Source organism: Botrytis sinoallii (genome assembly GCF_014898435.1).
Source record: "Botrytis sinoallii strain Bc 23 chromosome Unknown BSIN_009, whole genome shotgun sequence".
Taxonomy (NCBI): domain Eukaryota; kingdom Fungi; phylum Ascomycota; class Leotiomycetes; order Helotiales; family Sclerotiniaceae; genus Botrytis; species Botrytis sinoallii.
The window spans coordinates 1,032,706-1,057,233 of NW_024066036.1; the positions used below are offsets into that span (position 1 = coordinate 1,032,706).

Below are 24,528 nucleotides of genomic sequence, written 5' to 3' on the forward strand. Positions count from 1 at the left end.
TCATGTGGCCGGACTCGACCAAGAGATGCAGGCCAGATGTGGCTGATGATGGACAACCGATTCTTCTCGTGAATTTCTGTAGGCGCACTGAGAATTTTAGGATGAAATGAAGTGACTTTTTACGTTCAGTATGGTCGGCCCTCATAACATCGTCCTCAGGGGAAAATCCTCGGACCTCGAGAAATGGCGGTGCAGTGCTTGTTTTCCTTGTTGGTAGTATTAGATATCTGGGCTACTTCTAGGGTACATGAAACCTTATTGAAAAAGTTTATATTTCCTTGTGGGTTCCAGTGAAATATCCTAGGATTTCCTTATATTGTTCGCTAAAATGGCCTCACGATCGTCCAGCAATTCATCCAAAGCAAAGCCTTTACCACAGGATGGTTCCTCTTACGGTTTGCGACCAGTGAATGATCTTACAGTCCCGAAAAGAAGTGGACTTGAACGAAATGGTGCACACCGCAGAAATAAAGGCAACCCCCAAACTTTGCCACGAGGAACTCAGAAAAGGGAATATCATAGTGATAGTGAGGGATGTCAGAGCGGAAGTAGTACCGATAGTAGTACGAAATCTAGGAGTAGAGGACGGAGAAGTAATCATGATCATGTTACTGATGGTACCACTAGAAGTAAAAAAAAGATCGATCCGTATAGTGACTCGGACTCGGGATATAATACAGATCGGGGACCACGAGCAGCTTCAAGGAAGTCAACTAGTTCTAAGAAGGTTCAATCGATAACCATGATACCGGGTAAATACGGCCCAAATGACGCTTACAGCAACCCTGTCCAAGAATTGAGTCATGTAAAATTAGCAAAGGAGGCTATACCTCTTGATCACAGACGAAGAACTAGATCAAGAAGTCGTCAGGAAAAACATGATAGTAATAGGGTTGCAGATACTGATAAAATCAATGGCACGATAGCAAAAATATCTAGGCGCGAGTACTTCAAGGAAGACTTAGAACATCGCGTAGCTGATGCGAGACCAGAGTCAGCGAAGATCGAGCGTAAGTTGTTTCCAATCTCTGATCACAAAAACAGATATCCAAGTATCTAACATTCATACAGAGCCAGCTTCTTCTTACAGTGAAGGAGAGGCAGCACAACTTTGTAATGATTCGGAGGTGGAACTAGTAGATTCTGGGTCTCATCAAAGTAGATCCAAGCCGATTGCGAATCCGAATCACCGAGAACAACTCCGGGATACTAAAGTGCCATCAGGAAGGGCAAATTCGAGGGAACATGCGAATCGGCAACCACGCCATGGAAATGAAAATTCAAAGGAACCAAGAAGAGAATACAGTTTCGAGCCTATCCGACAACCAGATGTAGTTAGTGCGTGGGAAACCCCGGGTCAAAACAGAACGAGAAACCCAAGCCCTGAAGCCAATACACAAGAAAGGACAGTAAATGAAGCGCCGCTGAACTATCGTCGCTACTATAAGGATTTTATGAGAGACTCAAACCCTCCAGCTGGGACGCCGAGAAGGCCGGTAGTTGAACAGAAATCGAGATCTCGTTACCCTGCAGACGATAACATAAATCCAAGGCTAGCCAGTGATAAAGGTAGAGAACATCATAAGAAACCAGAGCAATACACTCCAAATCCAGACATATTCGCTCAATACGATGCCCCACCAGAGAAAGAGAAGAAGAGAAAGAAGAGTCCATCAAAGATATTCAAAAGTTTTTTCAGAAGCGGAAAAAGTAGTAAACCGTCTGGCGAACGTAAAAGGGAGGTTTGAGCAGGTCTTGTATTACCGGTGTTCTGTACTCTTTTCTGATTTCGAGATACTGTCAGGGGAATTTCGACACTTTTCGTTGTTGGGTTTGTTATTGTACGCTTGTTTGATTGGTAATTACTGTGTGTTTTGAGCAATTAGGGATCTGTTAGTGTAGTTGATATATTTGATTCATTTTTCATTAAAATTGGACTTATTCCCATCTTACAATGGGCCTTTGTGCCTCTTATCACACAGATTTCCAGAGCGGGTGGGCGGAAAATTCCGACCAGCTTTTGAACTGCTTCAGAATGTATACAATACATCGTGCCCGAGTAACACGAACGGATGAGGCGTAGGTACACACAGCACTATTACCGAAGACATCCTCGCTTGCAGTGTAGGCAATAGTATACTACAGTGAAACCGTGGCGCGTATTAGCATATTGATATTGCAGCTAGTACATATAGAAAGGAGGTTATACCACTCTCGTACATATTCATATGCCTAAAGAATACTAGCAATATACTGAAATACTGGAATCCAATATAAAATATACATTCCTATCCTAATTAGGCTAGAAATAAGGGATTCCTATTCATATTAGGTAATAAAATTCCATTCCTTATTTCAAATTGAATAGGAATCCCTTATTTCTAGCCTAATTAGGATAGGAATGTATATTTTATATTGGATTCCAGTATTTCAGTATATTGCTAATAATATTGAATAACTAAATGATATTGAATACTTTCAGTGGTATTGAATTCTATACCACATACGTACATATTTCGAAAAAATTCGATACGCACCACTAAACTAACCCGTATACGAAATACGGGGAATACTATTGCCTACACTGCTCGCTTGTGCGATAGGAGAACATGACAAACTTCCCGCATAAAATTTAGAGGAGACAATTCTTCTGAGCAAAAGGATCTATCGTTCAATCAAACATGATGAACAGCTCGGAATTCAAATGTTAATAAATGTTCAATCATTCTTTATCAAATTTTTAACTTCAGATTGAAATATGGGACTCAAGATTATAATCGACTTGATCTCATATCGCTAATAACTTATTTAATACTGCGGACGTGTGTATCGAACCAGGAATCAAGTGGAATAAATTTAAGAACTGTTTATTTCTAAACTAAAACATTCTTCATATATTAACACATAGCCATCTACGCAGGCTCAATTTGAAAGCACTACGAAAGGATGTAATGTGAATTAAACTACATAGTACCTGACTGATGAATATATATCAACATTTTGTAAGTATAGAAATGGAAACGGTTGACCTGTAAGCCACTTCAAAAGACTTGAAGTAATAAGAAATCCACACAGAGATAATGGCATAGCAAAAAAGTCTCGATAAATGCATCAATATGAAGGAGGATTAATAGCCGGCTTACCATTAGCCTGTGTTCTTGCCATGTAATCGAACTTTTCAATGATATTCCGCAACGGACCGCATGAAGCATACCGCATATTATGTATGGGAATTCCTCGCGTCAGGCCGTAACGAATGAGATTAGCCTTCGTTATCCTGCGACCGATATCAAAATCGATTTTAGGTGGCATACCTCGATACCATCTCGCGCGATCTCGACGGGACAACTCTTCCACAGCTCCGTAATTGCAGTGCTTGGCAATGAGATTCTTGTACTGTGTAGATCCGCTTGTGTATCGAAAATTGTAGCTTTGCTCCGGCCACATGGGTGCTATGTATTGCCGACTTGGGGCGGCAGCCAACTGGCCACGATGGAGCTCGAGAGCAATTTGACCCCGGCGATTAGCGATCATCTGAGCTTGAGTCATGCCAGCAGGAATATGCCTGAAAAAGTCGAGACGATACCCCATTGCGATCATGAGAGCATTGTGGCAGACCATTGCAGCACTGTTTTGTGCGTCTATAGCAGCTGTAGGTCCTGGAATCTGATTTTGAGCGGAAGCATTGGTTCGCATCATCCAATGTTTTGGGTTGAATTCATTTCCACTTACAGAATTACCTCCCATGTACGATGAAAGAAGTTCAAGATATGACCGATGAGCTTTTGCTCAACAATATAGTGCCTTGGGAGTGGGGGAACGAGATCTGGCCCGGTAGATTGAAGTCCGTTGTAGTCATCCAGATAATCGATTGTTTTCCGTTTAGGTGAAATTACTATCAGTGTGTGATGCCTGAAGCCTGGCCCGAATCGATCATCTACCCGTTCGTGGTCAGGAGGTGAGCAATTACAATTATCAACTTAGAAGAGATTCTGAGGAAAACGAAATAAGGAATGTGGGATTTTCATCCGGTACTAGCATTTTTGAATTAATTACGAACCACTTGCATAAATATATGAGATGACTGAGCAGCTAGCGTTCTAGATCTTGCAGTTTCGTGAGAATGTAGCATCCTAGGAGTAACTCGAAAGAGACCTTGTAACATCCCCCCTTGGACCGCCATAAATAACCCTGATGTATGTCATAGTCAGATTGTCAGTGGCTATTTAGCGGGGAAAATTCTTGACTAGACGAGAAATGAGTAGTCGTAACAAAACCAGGAGAATAAGGAAAGCATTTGAGGAAAGAGAAAGTAGGACTTGGGATCAGAGAACAGACTCAGGTATGAATCTTAGTAAAATATTGAAAAGGATTACGAACATTATAGACTGTCTGAGTTAGTACATCCCATGCGGCCGGGTCACGAATGGTTTGTGCGGGATATGCCCCTGGGGGTGGCATCCAAAACTCTGCCCCGATGAATGCACATTAGGGGATATCATTTACACCATTTGCCGGGCGAGGACAGAGGGATTTCACTCTCTCGCAAAGCAATCGAAGATGTTTGTTTACTGCGTATGCTGTGGGTATTCACCATGTACCAGGGGGAACAGGGATCCCAGGTACTCCGGTATATCCAGGCCCACGCCAACCAGTCATGATCATGACTTCATGTCGTGTAGTGACTTTCCCTCCCTGACCAAGATTATCCGGAGCGACCTGGGCGTGGAGTGGTGCACATGGTGGAAGAGGAGCGGGTGGGTTGACGACTGTACTAAGTTCCACTATCTCCGCAGCGATCAATGGACTAAAGAGTCCTACTGGAGCCTGCCGGAATGGCATATCAATCAGACAATACGATAGTCATGCTTAAAATAAGATGCGAAATTTTGCCGACGAAGTTTGAAAGCAAAAACACTGGACGCACAAAGTTGATTCATAATAGAATGTCAAGGACAATGAATGTCGGTCCTCGACAAAGAGTTCGTGTAACACATTGTCAGATATAACAATGACTTGATCGAAAGGGGTTTACTTCGAGCCTAAAATGCCCGCCTGTAGACCACCTTCGCGAGTAAAATTCGGTATGAAAGGAAAATTGGAGAAGATATTAGTTGGTTGTTTAAATAATCATAAAAAAAGGCTAAAGGTCTGGTATCAAGTGAGAATTGAATACCAATGTTTTCCATAAGCGTTATTATCCGTAGCAGTAGAGAGAGATATGAAAACGCGATCCAAATAGGAAGCAGAAGAAGTCCAAATCAAAGCTTTTGAAGTTATACAGGACGGCGAAGTGCATCAATCCTCAAATGCCCTTTGCCATGAACGTTATTTGTTACAGCTTGCAGGAGAGCGAAGCACTTTCTTGGAACGATCTAGGCATGGTATTGACAACTACCATGTTCGATAGCTGGTACTGCAGATCTCCTTTGATAGAAGGACAGATTGTTAACTGAAAGAACCGGTGAAAAACTCAGTCGGGCGTTGGTTTGTGTTGTGTCGAGTATTATGGGAATTGGTGAACTTTGAAGATGAATCGATCAGTACTTCATCAAATACCTTCCGACAATAACAGGTAGGCATATATACTGTAAGAAACAATGATTTTGATGAGAAGATAGGAACGAGTGCGGTGAGGACTCAGGGTTTGTGAACCCCTATCAATGAGAGATTATATAGAGGGCATACGTATACCTAGGGAAGTTTCCGATATTGAAGCGAAAAGGATCATGGAATGAAATATATTAGTTGTCACGTGAGTATAATTGCACTTCGTACTAGATGCGATGATTTCATACATCGTCGGAAGGGATTGATAAGATAAGTAAGTGACTTGGGTATGAATGGAAAATGAAATCAATTGTCCGCAAAGAAAGTTATCGGGGAATATTCTCCTTTGGTATGAAATATATTAAAGGTGGAATACAGTGGAACAGAAGTTGGATTAACAATGTGCGTCCACTCAAGTATCCCCTGTACTAAACCGTCCGATTCATCAATTGGAAACAAGAGAAATCGTTGAAATTGGGTTGTCTATGCAAGTCTGAGTCTGAATTGAGCGATTGGCTGTTGAAATATCCGGATTGAGCTCTGAAACAAATTCTAGAATATCCCATATTCAATGCTTTGACATTTGACCGTTATTTACGCAGCAAGACGATGATCGGTCCCGAATACTGAACGAAATATCCGGATGATCATTTAGAATCTTACTCTATTAAGCGTTCTAATCACCAACATCGAGCTTGTTAGCGACTTGGCATACATGGCGGATCCAAGGAGCAGCGTTAATTAAGGGGAAGATATCACATATCTGTGACAACACGAACTTACCAAGACCTATCAAGCCTCTCAAGCCTTTTCCAAGCTTTGCTTAAGCATTGCACAAGCTTCATACGAGAGATCATATACATGAAGCCAAGTCGGGTGTTCAACATCAAGATCTCTTGTGCGCAGCGTATGCGTAGATCTCAAGCGTTTGAGATTGGCGATGTTTAACGTCTGATGAACGTCCAGCACAGCCAGCACAGCCATCACCGGTATTTCAAGTAGAGTAGCATTTTAAAAATTTACGCGTACGTTGTAAACATGGTGGTTCCCATCAGCGGTTGTTGGGAATCAGGGGTACATTGTCAATTTACCCAATAGTACAGTACAATTTCTTTTGAGAATAAACAGAAAACCAAACCCCCATACAAACAAACAATTAGACCCATGAACCCCGCCCCAAAAGTCCTCAAATGTGTGTGTATGCAAGGGCATTAGATTCTTTGCCCATTTCTCCACAACTTATATTAAAAACGCTTTTTGGGAGCAACTTTACAATCAATTCAATTCTCCGAACAACCTCCTGTAATTTCCTCCATGTGAGCTCCGGCGGTAGCACACGAGAGTATCTATCCGATGACGATGACATAGACCCTTGTATTAGACAATTTCTTCCATCGTGCTTCTGTATATAACTTCTCAATTCTCCGCGCTCAATCATACCATCGAAGTATCATCACTCTTTACATTTACATTCTTTTCAATTTCATACCTTCCTTTTCGTTTTACTATTAAGACAATTACATTCGTTGAACATAAACTTGCCGGTCAAAATGCGTTCTGCGATCATCCTCGGAGGCTTGGCCTCAATTGTTCTCGCTTGCGACAACCCAGATAACGATGCTTGTGCCAATGCTTTCACCGTTTCCTCAGCCGCAGCTGGTCCTTTCTGTGCTACTTATACCCAAGCTGCAAACTCAGCTTCCACTGGTCTTCCCGCTTTCGCTACCGCTTGCGCAAACAAGCCAAAGAAATTGTCTAGCGCATGCAGTTGTCTTCATGGAGCAACCACCTTGGCTACTGTTGCCGTAAGTACTCCCTTCCAGAAGGAAATACTCGTGTCTTGATATTGGTGCTAATTCGACATTAGAAGAGCACAAGTGCAGCTGCCGCCTCGGGCGTAGCTGCCTCAAGCGCCGCTGTCGCCCCAGTTGCTGCTAGCTCAGGTTCAGCAGCTGCCAGCTCATACGCTCGAAGCTCATACGTCAAGTCTGTCACTGCCTCAGTCTCTGCTCTAGCTCACAAAGCAACAACTGGTGTTGTTGCCAGCACGTCGGTCCCAGCCGTTTCATCCACTGCAGGTGCAAGCACTGCAGTCATTACATCGGCACCAGCTGCCCCAGCTGGATGCACAGCTACAGCTTACGCTGACATCGCTGACATCATTGCTTCTTGCACAAACATTGTTTTGGACAACATCTCTGCTCCAGCAAGCTCCACCATCGATCTTCAAAAACTCCAAGACGGATCCACCGTTACCTTCTCCGGAACTACTTCATTCGGAACCACTGCCGATTCTGACTTCAACCCAATTGTTGTCAAGGGTACTGATATTACCATTACTGGAGCTGCTGGACACGTTATTGATGGAAACGGAGCTGCATACTGGGATGGAGAGGGTTCTAACGGAGGAAGCGGCAAGCCTGATCATTTCTTCGTCGTCAAGGATGTCGTCAACGGTGTCATCTCCAACCTCAACATTCAAAACTGGCCTACTCACTGCTTCGACATTACCGGTGCCCAAGGTCTTACTGTCTCTGGACTTACCCTCGACAACTCTGCTGGAAATGCTCCTAACTCCAAGTCTGGTGATAAACCAGCCGCTCACAACAGTGATGGATTCGATATCTCTGGCTCTGACTCTGTAACCCTCGAGAACTGTGTCGTCAAGAACCAAGATGATTGCGTTGCCGTCACATCTGGATCCAACATTCTCGTCACCGGAATGACCTGTTCAGGAGGCCACGGTCTCTCCATCGGATCCGTTGGAGGAAAGTCCAACAACACCGTTTCCGGCGTTACATTCTCCGATTCCACCATCACCAACAGTCAGAACGGATGCCGCATCAAGTCCAACGCTGAAACCACCGGTACCATTGAGAACGTCACCTACTCCAACATCAAGATGTCCAACATCAGCGATTACGGTATCGATGTCCAGCAAGATTACTTGAACGGTGGACCTACCGGTAAACCAACCAACGGTGTTACCATCTCCGGCATTAAATTCTCCGGCATAACAGGTACCGCCACTGACGATGCATACAACTACTACATCCTTTGCGGAAGTGGTTCTTGCTCCGACATCACATTCACCGATGTTGCCATTTCTGGAGGTGGAAAGACTTCCACTTGCAACTACCCATCTACTGGATGCCCAGCATAAATGATTGATTGGGAGGAGCGATGAACTTGAGGCATGGAAGGCTCAAGCTTAAGTAAAAGGGATTCTGGTGAGAAATCAGCTATTGATTGGCTGTAAAAACACAACATTTGTATATATCTTTAGTTCTTGTATAACATTCGAGATTAATCGTTCTCTTGAATATTTAGATCTGCTCGAAAATCGATTGATTCTATAAATTGAATAATAAGTGCACTGACCGATATGGAGTACAAAGTGAAGAAGGTTCAAAAATGATTGCGCTATAGATGAGCCCACATAACAAACCTTTATCAACCTATCAACAAAATTCCGGGCTCTGATGCACACTGCAAGACATTTTGTTATCCATCCGAAGAACAAAACACTATCGACTAATAAACTCCAAATTAAAGCTCACCAACCATAATCGATATAATTAACTGGATACTGCCTATCCATCTATCTACTTCCTACCTTCGTATATCTTATTCCCCCCAAAATCAGTAAACAAAACCGCTCCCAAAAAACCCATTTCCAATCAAACAACCTCCAAAAAGATACAAAAGAATAGCAATTTCTCAAGCCAAAAAATTCCCTTGCCCTCCCTCTTCTTCTCAAACGAAGAAAATAAAGAAAATGAAAATTATCACCCCCAACCCCATTGTCTCCAACTCAAAGGCTCAAGAACCTCCAATACCCACCTTGATATCAGGTGGGAAACGACAAAAAAACGACAAAAAAACAGCAAAAACGAATTTGACCTACGCAGGGATCGAACCTGCAATCTCTTGATTCGTAGTCAAGCGCCTTGCCATTGGGCCAGCAGGCCAGTATGTAATAACTGTTTTTGTTAGAGAGGGCACCAGTGTTTGGTTATATAAAGAAATTTTTTAATGTGTGCGCGAAAATAGTGGGGCAATTTCCTTACATCAAGCGATCTGATAGGTGAGGTGCGTTAGGTTTTGAATTAGAATTTTCAAAGATCCGTTTTTATCCGAGTTTTACCTTCATTTTTGAAATCCGACATTTCATGATTGGTTGTATGAAGTCCCTCAAGTAACTGCGAATTATTCTCACAAGATCGAACTGTGATCTGGAAAATCGGTTTCTGGTGCTTGTCATGTGACATGTCTCATAGTAATGGTTTGTGTATCAATACTTATCTCATCCTCAGACCACACGGTGATTACATAATAAAATCGGGCTTTTTGGCCTTGATTTCGAGGCAGTGAATTTCGAAGCTTTATCACCGTAGGGTCTGAAACTATTTGGTTTCGGCCTTAATGTGAATCCCAATAATTCAGTATTTTTTGATTTTTCCATTAAATATTGTAAATTATTCAATCATTATATCACTTTGATACAGATTCAACTTATAGAGGTGATTTTCCTCATTATTTTGATATATTTTCTATGATTATAGCTCTATTCTATTATATACAAGTACAACATTGAAATTTAAAAATGGCATTTTTGAATCCCAACATTTCATCAAATTAAGCACCCACCCTCTTCGAAATCCACCACCACCACCATTCCTAATAATAATATATATATTCTGAAAGTCCTTTAATCAATCTGATTCCAATCATATACCTCAATCCTTTTTAAAGGATTGGGGTTGTTGAATCCGAAGAGGTTGGGTGCTCCTAAGCCTAAAAATTTGAAGCTATGTGCCTTAAACTTAAGGCATATGGCTTTAAAATTTGAAGAGCAATTGAACCTCCATTGACGACGTAATTCCAATGCCACTAGAGCTATTGAGAGAACTAGCAGTATACTCAGCTCAATAAGACGATTCGAATGATACTATTTTTAATATTAGTATTGATGAAATAAAGTTATTAAAAATAACTTATCTGGTTTCAAAAAGATTCTTCCAAACCATTCTACATCATCACCACAACTCCAATCAATTTGAAGCTGATTCATCTAATAGTATCAATTGAGCTCTTTCGAATACTATAATTAGTTTTTCAATAAATGGTGGTTGAAAGGGTGAAGTATATTATTGAAGTGCTTTCACCTAATAGATTCAGTTCCTCATCAAAAACAGAACCAAATACTCTCAAACTCTCGAAGAGATAAACAGCCTCTCGATCCCTGATTGATTCGAATAATTATTAATAAGCACAACAACACTAAAAAGATCAGTATAATCAATAACCTCAAAATACTAACGTTAGCTATTATAGAATGATTTATTATCGACGAAGAGATTCTGAATATTGAGATAAATCAATACCCTAGGTAGTCGTAGTTTAGAACAATTCATTGTTGCGTTCCTCGATGTTAATCACATGGCTTGGGTGTTTCTGTGTTAAATGTAAATAGAGGGGTCTTTTTTGAGGAGAGTATTGGTTGCCAACAGCTACAAGAATTGACTCAAAGATTTAATTATCATAATCATCACGATTATTGCAAGCAGATAGTATAGGAGTCCATGAGTGGCTCCGAAAGATAAATCGCAAATCGCATGCATGCTATCACATATCAAAGATCCATAAATACACATCATATCTGACGAGACACATGCAAAGCTTTAAATTTCCTTAACATAGCCTTAATTGTTTTTATTGGCAATAATGTATTGACATAAAGTATAAATGAATGTGTTTCCTGTCAATCAACGAAAGCAGGATAGAACGGAAGGTCTTTCTCAATAATAGCTCTGATAAGGATCTCATGCAGCAAGCTTAACATCAAGTCTCTTGAAACCGCCCTTGTCAGCGACTTCCTGTTGCAAAACAACCATTCTCTTCTGGTCGCCAGTTGGATCAGCCGAATCGCCTTCAAGCTTCCATTCGAGGAATTCGTTGGTGTAGTTAGGACTGAAGTCTTCATTCAAGACACCAAGGCGTTTACCATACTTGGTAACCTTTTCCCAATCACGTCGAACATTCTTGAGATCCTTCGAGAAGTATGCGTAAGAACGCTCAAAAATCTTACGGTTGACAGCAGAAGCCATTTCAGGTTTGATGTCAATGTATGTCTTATAAGCGTCGGATGGAGAACCAAGAACGTGGTCAGTTGCTCGTTTGACGGCCTTCATGAATCTTCGGATCTTCTCTGGATTCTGTGCAATGAATGCGTCATTTGCTGTTGTCAATTAGCTAGGTACTCCAAGTGTTTGAACTGGAGAACGCACCGATATACAAAATAGAACAGAAGCAACAACACCCAAGCTCAGCGAGCTCATCAATACGGAGCATCTGAACATCGGAGCGAGGGCGACCTTGATTTGCGAGCCACTCTTCAAGTTCGACCATTTGTACGTTTTCCAATCCGATGCCGGCATGAATAGTTCCCTCAATGATAGCCTTTGAGACATTCATGCCACAACGAACAGCTTCATAATCAGTTGGCTTCATCCCATAGTGCTTGGTCAACTCATCAATCTGGATCTATGATCGAGCATTGTTAGATGGTTATCGCGGCTGGAGTATTCAATGCCTACTTTTCCAAATTCTCCAACGTATCCAATCTTCTTTCCTTTGAGACTGCGAAAGTCGGTGGTAATTCCACTATCCTTGAGGTAAACCACTCCGGTGAATGGCTCATCAAGCAAGGAGCCGATCGAGGTAACGGGAAAATCCCGAGCTTTGGCGGCAAGGGTATGGATCATGGCTTTGAAACCCATATCGACTTTTCCGGAACCGATGATTTCGGTAACATCTGGTTCACTCAATCAGCTACCATCCAAACGAAATTATTCGAGTCTTTCTTTGATTGCTAACCACTGGGATCATTAGGCTCAAGAAGAGCTACCTTGATTCCTTCATCGGCGAAGTATCCAAGCTTTTGAGCGAGATAGACGGGTGCATGATATGGCGTTGCGTGCCTATTGAAAAACAATTTGTTAGATTTCTCCTTTGCTTCAAATGAGCTCTTCCAGTCACTTGAAGCTACAGTTAGATTTATGTAGCCTACCAGTTCATCAAGAATGTGATTTTATCAGTCGACATTCTGGTGATCAGGTAGCTAATAAATGGTTAGAAGATTCGCATGGGGAGGGAAGGGGAAGCATGTCCTTTCGCTAGAATTATCTAGATCAAGTTCATATGTACGGTATAATCTCAGATCCAAAGTCTATCCGTCGCTGGCTTGAGGCCATAGATGGACAGAATTTGGAACACCCGCCATGCCTTTGTTACACGTTACCTTGATCTGAGGATGATTCATAGCGTGAGAGAGCCACGCTTCGGTTCTTATCGAACATACTAAATCGATTTGATGCGAGTAAGATAGTTGAGAGTTGAAGTGATTAGAGTTGATGTTGGACCGTTCGAATTGTAAGTGTTAGAGAGAAAGTAAAGGAAAGGAAGAAAGAAAAGATAGAGGGGTAACTCCATTATAAGGTACAGCTTGTGGTCAGCTTCGGCCCTAGTGCGGGGTAAAATCAACGTGCACCCACCATGATGCATGATCTATTGATCCCAACAAAATCAGGCCCTACCAATGAGAAGCTCAAGGTATGACTAAATTCAATTAAAAGTGCAAATCGAGAACATTTTGCCGGCTAAATGGATTGTCGTCACCATAAATAAGGAAGGTAACTCCAGATATGAATTGCAAATGGCGACCCGAGTACACATCGAAACCCTAAATTTGGTCTCGTTTACACGTGCTGCAGGCATTTGGTTTTGATGCCTGCATGTGATTCTCGCAGTGTTCCTGCTCTAAGTCTAGGTCCGCCACTCGAGGTCGTACGGAGCTGCGTCGGATTAGTCCTCGGAGTCCGTTTTGTGCTACTTGTTTAAACATCGCATCTGCAGCAGCGATTTCAATGCTTCCTCCGAGTACACGCACTTGGGAAACCATACCAAGGGCGACAGCGAATGAGTATGCTAGAGTCAAGTCTCCATAGTGGTAGAAATACGACTCGCCTGAGTTTGTGACTGCGTTTATCATGGTGCTGACATTACATCAATCCTATCATTCATTTCAGCGTTAGGTGAAGTAATCGGAAAACCCACACAAAATTTGCAGCTGACATAGTCATACCAACTCGTAAAGCAAAAATCGCTTTGAAGATGTAGCATTTTGGCTCTATTGCAACTAGGCATGATGCCTATCAATGATAAAGTAGCACTCCTCTGTTTCTCAAGAGCTGCATACTCATCATCTCAATTCGCCTACATATACTGTAGCATAGCATTGATATAAGACTCCTCTTGCTGTCTATAAGGAGCTGATTGTTAGGATCAGCACCGCGCTTTAAAGTAAATCGACCACATCTTCATGACAGAATCGAGCGGGGCCACTAAAGGTTACAATTCCATCTGTCTCCTCCATTGATATCGGCTCCGGCGTCGAGGAATTTCCGTACAACTTCCACGTTACCCAACTCTGCATAGGTAGCGTCTTAATAAATCCCCAGATTCAGATGGAATAAGCGAATCTTCGAAGAAAACATCTATGCATTGAAGCATAACCCAGATTTCGAAGTCGAAAGACATACATAGGTCAGCGCCTGTATCTGATCCTCTATTGACATGGCCATGAGGCTGGCCGCAGAAATTCAAATCAATAAAGGTGGATTATGCAAGCGGATATATAACAGAACGGATCATGTTCATGTCTCCTGGTAATACAGTTCCCTTGATAGAGCCAGGCTCTGTCTTTCCTCGCCACCGATCATCGTCATGTAGATAACGAGGTGGAATCTTTTCAAAGTCAGGCAAGTGCTCTTGAAAGAATTTCAGCATGTTGGCATTTCTAGCTCATGCAGCAGGCAGGCCGCTGACGGCATACTTTCCCCCACACCAAAGGACCAAACTAATGTCAAATAATCGCAACTGTTCATGACATTAAAAAATAAAATCAGTACCTTCAACTGGACTCAATTCAGAACAAATCTCATGCCTATCATTAATGATCGACGGATCGCAACGAAAAAACCCGGGCATTTTAAAATCGACGAACAACTTGGAAATCATGCCAAAATACAAAAGCGGCCCCACGAGCTACAAATATGGGATGGAGAGACTAACAGTGTCTGAATTCTCACCAGCTACAACTAATTTGAATGCGAAGGAAAACCTTGACATGATATCTGTAGACAAAACGTCAAGCAATAGCAATCTTGTGGCATACAAGAATGGAGTCGCAGTCAAATCTTCGACCGTCACGTTGTAGAGGATTCGAGGAGTGCAAACGTCGACGTGAGCTCTTGATTTTGTTCTAGATATTGCTATTTCGGGTGTCAAAGAACTGTGTATAAATGCAATATAATGAGTACATTCCTAGCCTCTCATTGTGTCAGTCCACTGAACCCAATCTACTTGTCATCTTCGCCTTGATCTATTTCACTCATTCAGACTCAAATACGTCTAATGATTGAACCTTATTCAACAGTCTACCCCCACAACCCCCATTTGGACATTCGATTTGAATCACAAATTCTCTACTCCCCTCATGGGGCATCCTTACACCTTTACACGCAATGCCTTATTCAGTCTTGGAAGCTGCAACAGTAGCTTTCCAAGACTCAATGGTGTCTTCGCTGCTCCAATTGCCGTCACGGAGAAAAACACGGAGATTCTGACTCTAGTGCAGCTTTGGGTCATGATGCAGCAGGGAACACTGTTGTACGCAACCTGATCTTACGGTCCATGTCAAATAGATGTAGTTGGTGTGGAGTTGCTGATAATTCATACCGCGGTCTGACAATAACGGTTCTTGGATAACGAAGTCCTGATATGTTGAATGCATTCTTCTGCTGAGCAATTTAAATCTCTGGAATAGACAAATCTAGTGGCTTGCTTCTTCTCCTATGGTAAATTTCCTAGAATAATGCACCTTGTTATTGAATTCATTTTTAGGAGGGGGAGATCGGGTTTCTGGCTATCTCTAGCAAAATCTCCATGTATTGATATCTTGCTATACTTGCATCTCATCTTCCAATACAAAGTTTGAGCCAGCACGTCATTTGCAAAGGATAATCTCGCAAATTTTCTTCAGTAAATGACCGAGGCCTAGAACTGATCCATGAATAAGACTTTGATGTAGCAAACAGAATAGTGCTATAGACATTAGACTGATTATTATCAGACCGGACCTCATAATGTTACAAATGCCTAGGTAGTGTAATGACTAGGAAAAGCTTACTCTCGCTTCATAATGTGCAATGAGGTGATAACTCCAAGGAAACCTTTGGTCTTGTCTTACAGTACCTAGATTTAGTTCCATATTTAGGAATCCCAGCACGGCCCAGAATTCTGTGTTGAGTATCAGCACATAAAGATAAACACTTTCCAGTTTATTCTACTTCATAAAAAAAAGTTAGTATCAAAAACTGGAATCGCGTATTGACCAACGTAACGCGTATTCATCCAACTGTTACATATACTTGGCGTCGTCCTTAAATCAGAAGCGCCGAAATCGAATCCAGTTAACCTAAATGGTTCATTCGTATTTCAAGATACAACACTGTCGACCGTTGTAGGATATACACTTTCTCGAGTAAGTGCCACCAACAGAATGACCACAGGAAATCGAAAATATCAATCTTGAAGTAAAAATTCGCGTTTCCTGGTTTGTGGATATGCTTCGACTTTCCTTTCGGATTTCACTTAGGGATGACTTGGCTTGCAATGGATTCTCCTTGTGCAAGAGAGCCAGTCTCGACGTGTGCCCTCCGGCCTATGTTCAGAATATTTTGTGACACAAGCTAAAAATTCGTTGCCCTGACTGATGAGTGATGTACGAAATGAATATTGTCGTAAAATGCACAAAAATACGGCACACTGGTGCCTTTTGTGGAACGAAATAAAACTCGAACAGAACCATGTGAACAAGCAATTTTTTGACTTAACAATCCTTCGTGTGAATTATAAATCGATTAATCCCAAGCTTAGAAATCCTCCTATCTATAGGAATTGTCCATGGTATATACAAAGCAAAACCCGCAAATCCCTCTCTTGATATCCATCGTTCGTATTCCAAAATCAGAGATGGGAATGTAGTCGAAGCCGAGTTCAAAAACCGGAAGTAACGCCAGGAATGTAACGATGTGGTCAAACAATTGAATGATCCACCAGTCGGAGAATAACGAATGCGGCTGTAGCAATAACGGTAATGGTACGACGACCCAAAGGGGGTTAAATATGTGATGTTGTGTAATAATACTGATAGTATTCATTCGGAGCCTGCCGGTGGAACATCTCCATCTTTTGTAACAATTACATAGTCAGCACTGGTCCTGTCCCCATCAACGAGTTCGTATTCACCTTCGCTAGCACCTGGGGTAGGTGGTAGAGCACCTGGGATATGTGATGCCAGAGCTGTTGTGTATGATTGTTCTGGCTTTGGGGCAGCTGGCCTGGATGCGAGACTCCCCCCGCTTATTCCAGCACCCCTCGATGCGATATTGTTTTCAAATTTTGGTTCTAAAGGGCTTATAGGACCGTCTGTAGACTGTTGTTGAGAAACTGATTTCCCTGGTGATAAGCTTCCGGGGCTTGCTGCTGCTTGTTTGGCCTTTAGTCTTTCCTCGGTCGCTTTAAGTCTGGCTTCGAGTTCTTCGAGTTCGGACGTTTTTGTAGATATTTCATTCTTCCTGATAGATAAAAACATGATCTTAGTATTGTGTTGTTGAAAACAGTGTTGTTGGAAAGAATGCAAGAATTATGAGGCCATACTTCTCAGAAACTATAGCGTCGAGGTCCTCGCTGCTGTCAAGCTTGAACAAATCATCCAATGCGAGAGCGAACGATCGTGCCATTTGACTAAATACCCATTAGTCTCATAACACAGCTTCCCAACCCATCAAACCTACGATTGTGGCCTGCCAGTTGGCACATATTGACTATCGAGTTCGGCGTCGGACATGATTGATTGTGAAGTTAAAGTATCTCGAGCTATCTGGATATAGGGCTGTAGCTTAAAATGTACCCCGTAATTGAGATCTTCGGGTACGCAGCACGAGATTGAAATTTGGAGGTTGGGTATGGAATGTTCTTAGAATGGTAGATGGAAAAATCGACTTGTTGTGATAAGAGTTGGATGATTTCTGGAAAAGTAGAAAACCTTAAGATTAACAGATTCCGACTTCTTCTTGTATGTGTTAATGAATCGTAATAAGTTTGATGCGGATCTCTTGATGCGGATCCTCTGCTTTCATAGATTGGAGGTTGGCACCTTAAAGAGAAATAATAGGGGCTGCTAGACTAGTGTTATGTGAAATTAATGGAGAAGCTTTTGGTTCGTTCTTTCCATCAGCTGGGGGTGACAAATGACGAGGAGTGGATATATATATGATCAAAATTCAGGAACAATCTTAAGGGCTTTTGGTTCATGACATTTTAATCAAAATATGAAAACGTCTAACGAGGTGAAGTTGTCTCGAACCAGAGTGCTAAGGGGAATAATCAGGTGGAATGTGAGGAATGAATGCGTATAAATGCTGTCAACTCAAGCCACTCAAGTAAATATAGATCTATGGAAATAGAATAATCAGACCAGCTTTATGCTGGTAAATTGATGTATTGAAAAATTAACAATAGCTAGATAACATTCAGATATTTGGCATGAAGATCATCATTAAGCAATACCCAAATTGGCAAAGGTAAGGTTTCCCATGAGGGGCAATATTCCTAGAAGGTTTTATCGGTTCATGAAGCAGATGAAAAGCAAGTTCGTAAAGCATTGATGTGGCTATCAACAACGCATAAAGGTGTGTCTTCGGGAAAAGGATAAATGGATGCGTAGGATACTGGACATAAATAGGGCATAGATTGAAAGTATGTTTGAATAAGATGACAGGATACCTCTTCAATGCCATGCACACATTCGAACAGCTTCTTCTCCATTTCTCGAAGGATTTCTCAAAGAGTTTAGACGACCCCTTTAATGCTAATAAGAAGCGACAATTTCAACTCGGGTCAGTATTCTGTTGAAAATACAAAAACTATAAGAGGTGGTAGGTAGTCTTCTTGAGAACTAGCAGACTTGGGTAGGTAGGTAGATAGAGAGAGAGGTATCGGTACTCGAAAACTTTATAGTTTACTCCAACTGCGTTCATCGTCATAGATACCGGTAGATGCTAGATCGATAGTAACTCTTACTGTCAGCTCATAGCGGTAGATAACTCTACCCGTCATAATCTAATGAGTGTCTGGGTGAATAGCTGAACGATCTACAGCGCTGTTTTAGGTTTATGGGAAGGGTAAAATCCTTGACACTGATGACAATGCTGAACTCAGTGTGCTGTACGAACATGCGAAGCAAATATAGTGTGGGAGTGTAGCTGGCTTGATTGTGAAAAGACTCGCGAGCTGGAGAGAAAAACATGATCGAATGACTATGTCTAGGTGTGTAATATATACGTACTCCGTGGGTAGGTATGTAATCTTTATATACACAACTTCATATGTCTACACTGTACATCGCATCTTTCGAATTGTTGGGATGCTTCACCGACGATTCCCAACAAGACAATCCCAAAGAACTGGGGATCTTCAAATGTACCTAGGTAGCCGACCGACAGCTGGCTTTAAATTCAGAGTCGATTTCCATTTCCACTTTCATTGAATCTGATTTTGTTTTGTTTTATCTTGATAGAGTCACGTGACCTCTCAAAAAAATCTGGGCTAGGAAGCTACCTAGTAGGTATTGTTGTGGTCAGAACAGAACATGCGAATGTGAAATGGTATGAATAACCTCATACTCATAAATTTGATCATAAATCAATCAATTATTGTCCCCATCAACCACGACCCAAATTTCTATCAGTCGCGATCAATTATAACTCTTGATAAACATTTAATCCCTCTGTAGGTTTTCGCATCGATTATATCGCTTTAAATGCATCATTAATTATTTGAAAAAGGTTGTCTTGATCCTCTGAACCTTTTATCAATTTAATCGCGAATTTGATCCACCCATCCTCTTCTTCGTCGTGGCTCCTCTTCACCCTCCCAAAAGTCGTGGAAATCCCCTCGAAAGCTGGCGAGGAGGATACCGTGGCATGAATACTACCACAGCCTATACGCCTCTTGAATGTTTATTGCTATTTCAATCTTTAGTCGCATATGGCACCGATCCAAACTCATTTACTCAAATTTCTCAACTTTTGACCAATAATTCCCTGGTTAAGGATGGGGAAACATACGATGCTGGAAGACTGAGTGCGGATCTATTGGGGGATTTGTATCTACGACTTCTGCGAGAGGAATTGAAGAATGATGCAGAGCAAGATGTGCAAGAAGAAACTGGACCGTCGCCGTCAAAAAAACGAAAACTCTCAAGTCCACATTTGCCAACTATCAAGGATGCCCAACCTTATCGAGAAAAATTGCCAATTTTAGTGGAGAGGTTATATGAGCGGTACAAAGATTATATGGTACGGGCCATTAGGGAAGATGAGGAAAATTACCGAGCTGTTCAACGAGATATTGCGGCAATTGAGAGAGGAGATTGGGATGAGAGAATATTGAGAGAAGAACGGGCAGTCACGGAACAAAATGGGCACAAACAAATTGCGGATGCTGGCATGAAGCCGAATGGTACCTCTAGCAATGTTCCTATCACAGAGGAAGGTATATCGAAGGAATCCAAACCTTTGGATAGCAGACTACAGGATCCACGGCCGACAGAACCTAGGCGTCTGGAGCCCCAGCTGCCACAAATCAAGTCATTTGAGATAGCTATTCCGCAATCATTACCTCAAAATGTAAGAGAGCAATCAAGAACAAAAGCATCTCCATCTCCCGGTCCATCTCCAAGAACCGAAGGTCGACCAGAAGGTTTGGCTATCAGTGATGTTTTAAACACTCAAAATTCCACCCCTGTTCCTCCCCCAAAAAATGTCACGGAACAACAGCCTCGAAATGGTATGCAACATGGGGTACCACCAATGGCTCATCAAAGATCTGGCAGTCATGGTCCACATGGTCCATCTCCATTACAAACTCAGGCTCATTCGCCACAACTTGGTCCTCCTCCTTTGCAATGGGAACCACCATTTCACCCCGGGGGTCCCAATCCTCCACAGTTCCACAACTCTCAACCTGGATCGCCGCATCCATCTCCACACTCCCAGTTCTACCCCCCACCGTTCCCTTCATATCCTCCCCATTCGTACCCGCCCCCTAACCATCGAAATTCCCTACCAAGTCCACATTTACCTCCGCCCCATCATTCTGTACCATCATCTCCACTGAACCCACAATATCAACAAGGCGTTCTGTTACCACCCCCTCATACAATGGGTAGGCCTCCGAGTACTACCGGCACCCAACTAGATGCGTTAGCGGACGTTGCTGGGCAGCAATATCGTGCGAATTCTGGGTCTCCTATGCCTCAGCAAGGACCTTTACCTCCGGTCTCTTTGCCTCCAGGGTCTATGCCACAAATTCCACCTCACATGCCATACACACATTCATTTCCACCTCCACCTCCACAAAGACCTCTCTCCTCGACTGGCCATCCTCCTCCACAATGGATCCCTCCCTTCCAATCACCACCATACCCACTACCATATCAACTTAATGGACCTCCAAATGCACGACCGCCATTTCCCCGACCAGAACTTGTTGCTCCGGAGAACAGGCAATATAATTCACCTTATAATGCAAATCAAAGTCCACGGCCTTCTCTACCCATTAATAATCCAGTGCAGCCAAGACCGCAACTATCGCAGCCTCATACTCCGTTGTCTCAAGCACCTCAGACATTCATGACTGGAAGCGGCACTAAATGGACACCAAGACCATCCGGCGCTACTCCACGATTACCTAGGGAGCCTTCTCGACCACAAGCCGAAGCTCTCAGTCCTATCTTAAAACCTAAAGTATTACCTCAATCAGTAGAAAAGTCTCCACAAAAGACATATCGGCCAAAGCAAGATCCTGTAAAACCGGGCAACACTAGCACACCGAACACGTTACGCAGGCGAGCTGGCAGTATAACCTCAACTCCCACTATTGGCCCATTTAGAAGAAGTCAGTCGGTACAATCACATGCTGACGAACTCTCTCTGGATAACGAAGGTTCTGGTCTTCACTTCAAACAAGAAATCGCAACACCCCGTGGCGTTGGTGATGTAGCCGATATAGCGACCGATGAAAGTACAAGTCGACAATCCAAAATCCCACAATCACCTCGTCAAGCAATGAAACGAAAACGTCTTGATAGTCCCGAACTTAGGGAACCCCGTGGTCCACCCCTGTTCGTTTTATGGACTCGTGCATTCCCAAAGATTAGTGTATCTGCCTTGGAATCAATTAGTGGTCATCGAAACGCGAGCACATTTGCGAATCCCGTCAAGGAGAGAGATGCTCCCGGTTATAAAGATCTCATTCTTCGTCCACAAGATCTTAAATCCATTCGAACGGCTATCACAGCTGGACATAAAGCTGCGGCGGCTGCAGCTGCTGCTCTGGCTACACCAGATGATCAAGGCCAATCAAGTGCATGGCTGCCTATCGCTGAAGATCTCATTCCTCCAAAAGGCATAATAAATTATGCTCAGTTTGAAAAAGAATTGATGCGTATGTTTGCTAATGCTATTATGTTTAATCCCGATCCTGATCGTGGATTTGGTAAAGCATTTGATAATAAAAGGAAAGAGTCTGAGAGGGGAGCGGTGTATGAAATTGATGAGAATTCATTGGTGAAGGATACAAGAGCTATGTTTATGGATGTCGAAAAAGATATTGGAGCATTGAGAAGTGCAGAGAGGAGAAGCGAAGAAGCTGCAGAAAGAGAAGCTCTTGGTGGACCTTGGGGTATTAGACATACGAATAGTCATGCTGCACCTGATGATGATGATGACGATGATGAAGTTGACGAGCTAGCAGGGGATGGAGATGGCGTTGTAGGCAACGGAAGTGGCACGATAAAAAGAAGAAGAAAAGCTTGAGGCAGCGACTTCGCTTTGTAGTGTTAGTCGTCCCTCAAGGGAGATGTAAATATTATTGTGCTATGAGACATACGTTAATAATGAAAATGAGAATATTCTCATCGAATATACTGGTCTCTGAGTTTATTTGCCACTAATACGGTCATACTGGTCATTAATGACGATGCTTTCATGATCGGGAGAATTCGAAAGATCAAGCTAGTGTCATCTTACATTAAGCTATGGAACCATGCGTAGAGAGGATATGGGTTGCATGGGTCAACTATTGATGGGAATTTATAGACTTTTCCTGATAGCATGAAACAATTTACGGAAACCTCACTAAACTCTAGGGCCCCCAATAAAGGAACTCATAGAGAGTCAAATTTAGAAAACTTGCTTAAGTTTTCGCTTTATATAAATGCGATTGATGGATATGACAAGCTTCAATGATGAAATTTGATCAATTTATATTTCAGGAATCAGTAATATCTATTGCGGAATTGAGAAGCAGGGAATAAGGAATATCAGAGAAGCGTGCATGTCAATTACTTGACAAATCAGGGAAAGAAGTATTAGAAGAGGAAAGACGAGGTCTTTCTCTTTAGGGTCGGTTACTGTATCTATGCACCACCTAGCCATTTGACATACAAGACATGTATTTCGCTGAATTTTGATCAGATAATGGCTTTGTAGGATTTGATTAACGATCTTTCCGTTGAGAATGGGAATTATTCACATATTGCAGAGTTCCTGCTCGTCTGGGCTGAGTTCACTCAAATGACACGCAGGGTTTTTCGTCAACAACGAAAAAGGATACCTTCTCGGCTCAGCATTGGAAGCCCTCGCACATTTAAAATTCGAGACTCAAAGGGTAACCTGTCATTATATTTGCCATCATACTATGTATGGTTGACAGAATTAAAGACGCAGAACTAGTGGACTGCATCGATATTTTGAAATGGGCAGTTATCAACGAGAATTGCAAAGTACTCTTAACTTGAAAGATTTCGAAGCAGCTGTTATGCTGGAAGTCTCAAAAGTTTGTAGGTAGGCTGCTGCTACATGAACACCACCGAAAGTGAAATTAGCAGGAGTATTGTAATATTTAAGAAGAAAAATTGAGTACCTAGGTACTAAATAACAATTCGCCTCGCGAAATTTGTTTCGCGCCTGTTGACCCTCAATTCCATGAACCAACGCCTCTAAAACCTGAACTAAACGACCAAGATCTTTTCAATTTAACCATATGTACTGCGAAGCATCTGGGGAGCAATCCTGTAAATCTATACACTAGATAGTTGGTATTGCCCCCTCTCCGCACTCTTAAAAACGAAAAAAAAAAGAGCACAGAAACTTAGCTTTCCTCGGGCGATTCATGAAGTACAGAAAGCATAGAGCTCATGGAACTGACGTCACTACTATAGTAAGACCTAGTAACAATTAGCGATCTCTCACACGCAAGTATACCACCAAAACCTAAGTAAAACCCACCTATCGTCATCTCTCCGGAACATCCTACTATCTGGACTAGTCGCATAATCTCCATTTGCATCTCTTTCCCTATACCTTCCTTCATATCCATGTTCGTTCTCAATATCTCTCATTTCCCTTTTCATATACTCATTGTCACCTTCCAGCTCGCTTATATCCTTCTCCAGATCGCGTAGTTCCTCGGTATCATGACATCGTAAATAGTCTGCCTCAGTCATTACTTTCATCTGTGGTATCGAATCTGCTGTGAGGTGTTTTCGTTCTTCAGATTCAGAATTCCGGCTCCGGCTATGAGAAATTTCTTTCTCTCTGTGAATTGTGTCGCGCGAGTCGGATCGTCCACGTTGATTACTATAGTCACTACCTGAAGAATGTATTAGCGTACACTTTTCCAGGGGAATGGTGAAGGAACCTGTCACTTACCAGATTCGCCGGAAATCATGGAACCAATTTCTTTCCTCTCATATTCCTCCTCAACCTTGCTTGACCAGCAACCCAT

At 42.3% G+C, this 24,528-nt stretch overlaps 8 protein-coding genes across 8 annotated transcripts; 3 read left to right on the top strand and 5 right to left on the bottom strand.

Moving 5' to 3' along the window:
• Positions 1-328: 328 nt before the first annotated feature.
• EAF02_005892 (uncharacterized protein) lies at positions 329-1,748 on the top strand (the record flags this gene model as incomplete). Its single annotated transcript, XM_038901940.1, has 2 exons — positions 329-1,010; positions 1,072-1,748. The coding sequence occupies 2 exons, from the start codon at positions 329-331 to the stop codon at positions 1,746-1,748; spliced, it is 1,359 nt and encodes a 452-aa protein (XP_038758157.1).
• Positions 1,749-3,111: 1,363 nt separating this feature from the next.
• Positions 3,112-3,747, bottom strand: EAF02_005893 (uncharacterized protein; the record flags this gene model as incomplete). Its single annotated transcript, XM_038901941.1, has 1 exon — positions 3,112-3,747. The coding sequence occupies one exon, from the start codon at positions 3,745-3,747 to the stop codon at positions 3,112-3,114; it is 636 nt and encodes a 211-aa protein (XP_038758158.1).
• An 843-nt stretch (positions 3,748-4,590) lies between these two features.
• EAF02_005894 (uncharacterized protein) lies at positions 4,591-4,842 on the bottom strand (the record flags this gene model as incomplete). Its single annotated transcript, XM_038901942.1, has 1 exon — positions 4,591-4,842. One exon carries the CDS (start codon positions 4,840-4,842, stop codon positions 4,591-4,593), a length of 252 nt encoding a protein of 83 aa, XP_038758159.1.
• A 2,258-nt stretch (positions 4,843-7,100) lies between these two features.
• EAF02_005895 (uncharacterized protein) lies at positions 7,101-8,713 on the top strand (the record flags this gene model as incomplete). Its single annotated transcript, XM_038901943.1, has 2 exons — positions 7,101-7,355; positions 7,418-8,713. The coding sequence occupies 2 exons, from the start codon at positions 7,101-7,103 to the stop codon at positions 8,711-8,713; spliced, it is 1,551 nt and encodes a 516-aa protein (XP_038758160.1).
• A 2,471-nt stretch (positions 8,714-11,184) lies between these two features.
• On the bottom strand, positions 11,185-13,093 carry EAF02_005896 (uncharacterized protein). Its single transcript, XM_038901944.1, has 6 exons — positions 12,854-13,093; positions 12,623-12,673; positions 12,430-12,533; positions 12,150-12,367; positions 11,841-12,096; positions 11,185-11,791 (listed from the first exon to the last, which is right to left on the bottom strand). The coding sequence occupies exons 2-6, from the start codon at positions 12,655-12,657 to the stop codon at positions 11,376-11,378; spliced, it is 1,029 nt and encodes a 342-aa protein (XP_038758161.1). The 5' UTR covers positions 12,658-12,673; positions 12,854-13,093; the 3' UTR covers positions 11,185-11,375.
• Positions 13,094-16,831: 3,738 nt separating this feature from the next.
• On the bottom strand, positions 16,832-17,524 carry EAF02_005897 (uncharacterized protein; the record flags this gene model as incomplete). The annotated part of the gene is made up of 3 exons (XM_038901945.1): positions 16,832-17,252; positions 17,335-17,421; positions 17,472-17,524. The coding sequence occupies 3 exons, from the start codon at positions 17,522-17,524 to the stop codon at positions 16,832-16,834; spliced, it is 561 nt and encodes a 186-aa protein (XP_038758162.1).
• A 2,137-nt stretch (positions 17,525-19,661) lies between these two features.
• EAF02_005898 (uncharacterized protein) lies at positions 19,662-22,556 on the top strand (the record flags this gene model as incomplete). The annotated part of the gene is made up of 1 exon (XM_038901946.1): positions 19,662-22,556. The coding sequence occupies one exon, from the start codon at positions 19,662-19,664 to the stop codon at positions 22,554-22,556; it is 2,895 nt and encodes a 964-aa protein (XP_038758163.1).
• A 1,336-nt stretch (positions 22,557-23,892) lies between these two features.
• Positions 23,893-24,528, bottom strand: EAF02_005899 (uncharacterized protein; the record flags this gene model as incomplete). Its single annotated transcript, XM_038901947.1, has 3 exons — positions 23,893-23,968; positions 24,030-24,393; positions 24,453-24,528. The coding sequence occupies 3 exons, from the start codon at positions 24,526-24,528 to the stop codon at positions 23,893-23,895; spliced, it is 516 nt and encodes a 171-aa protein (XP_038758164.1).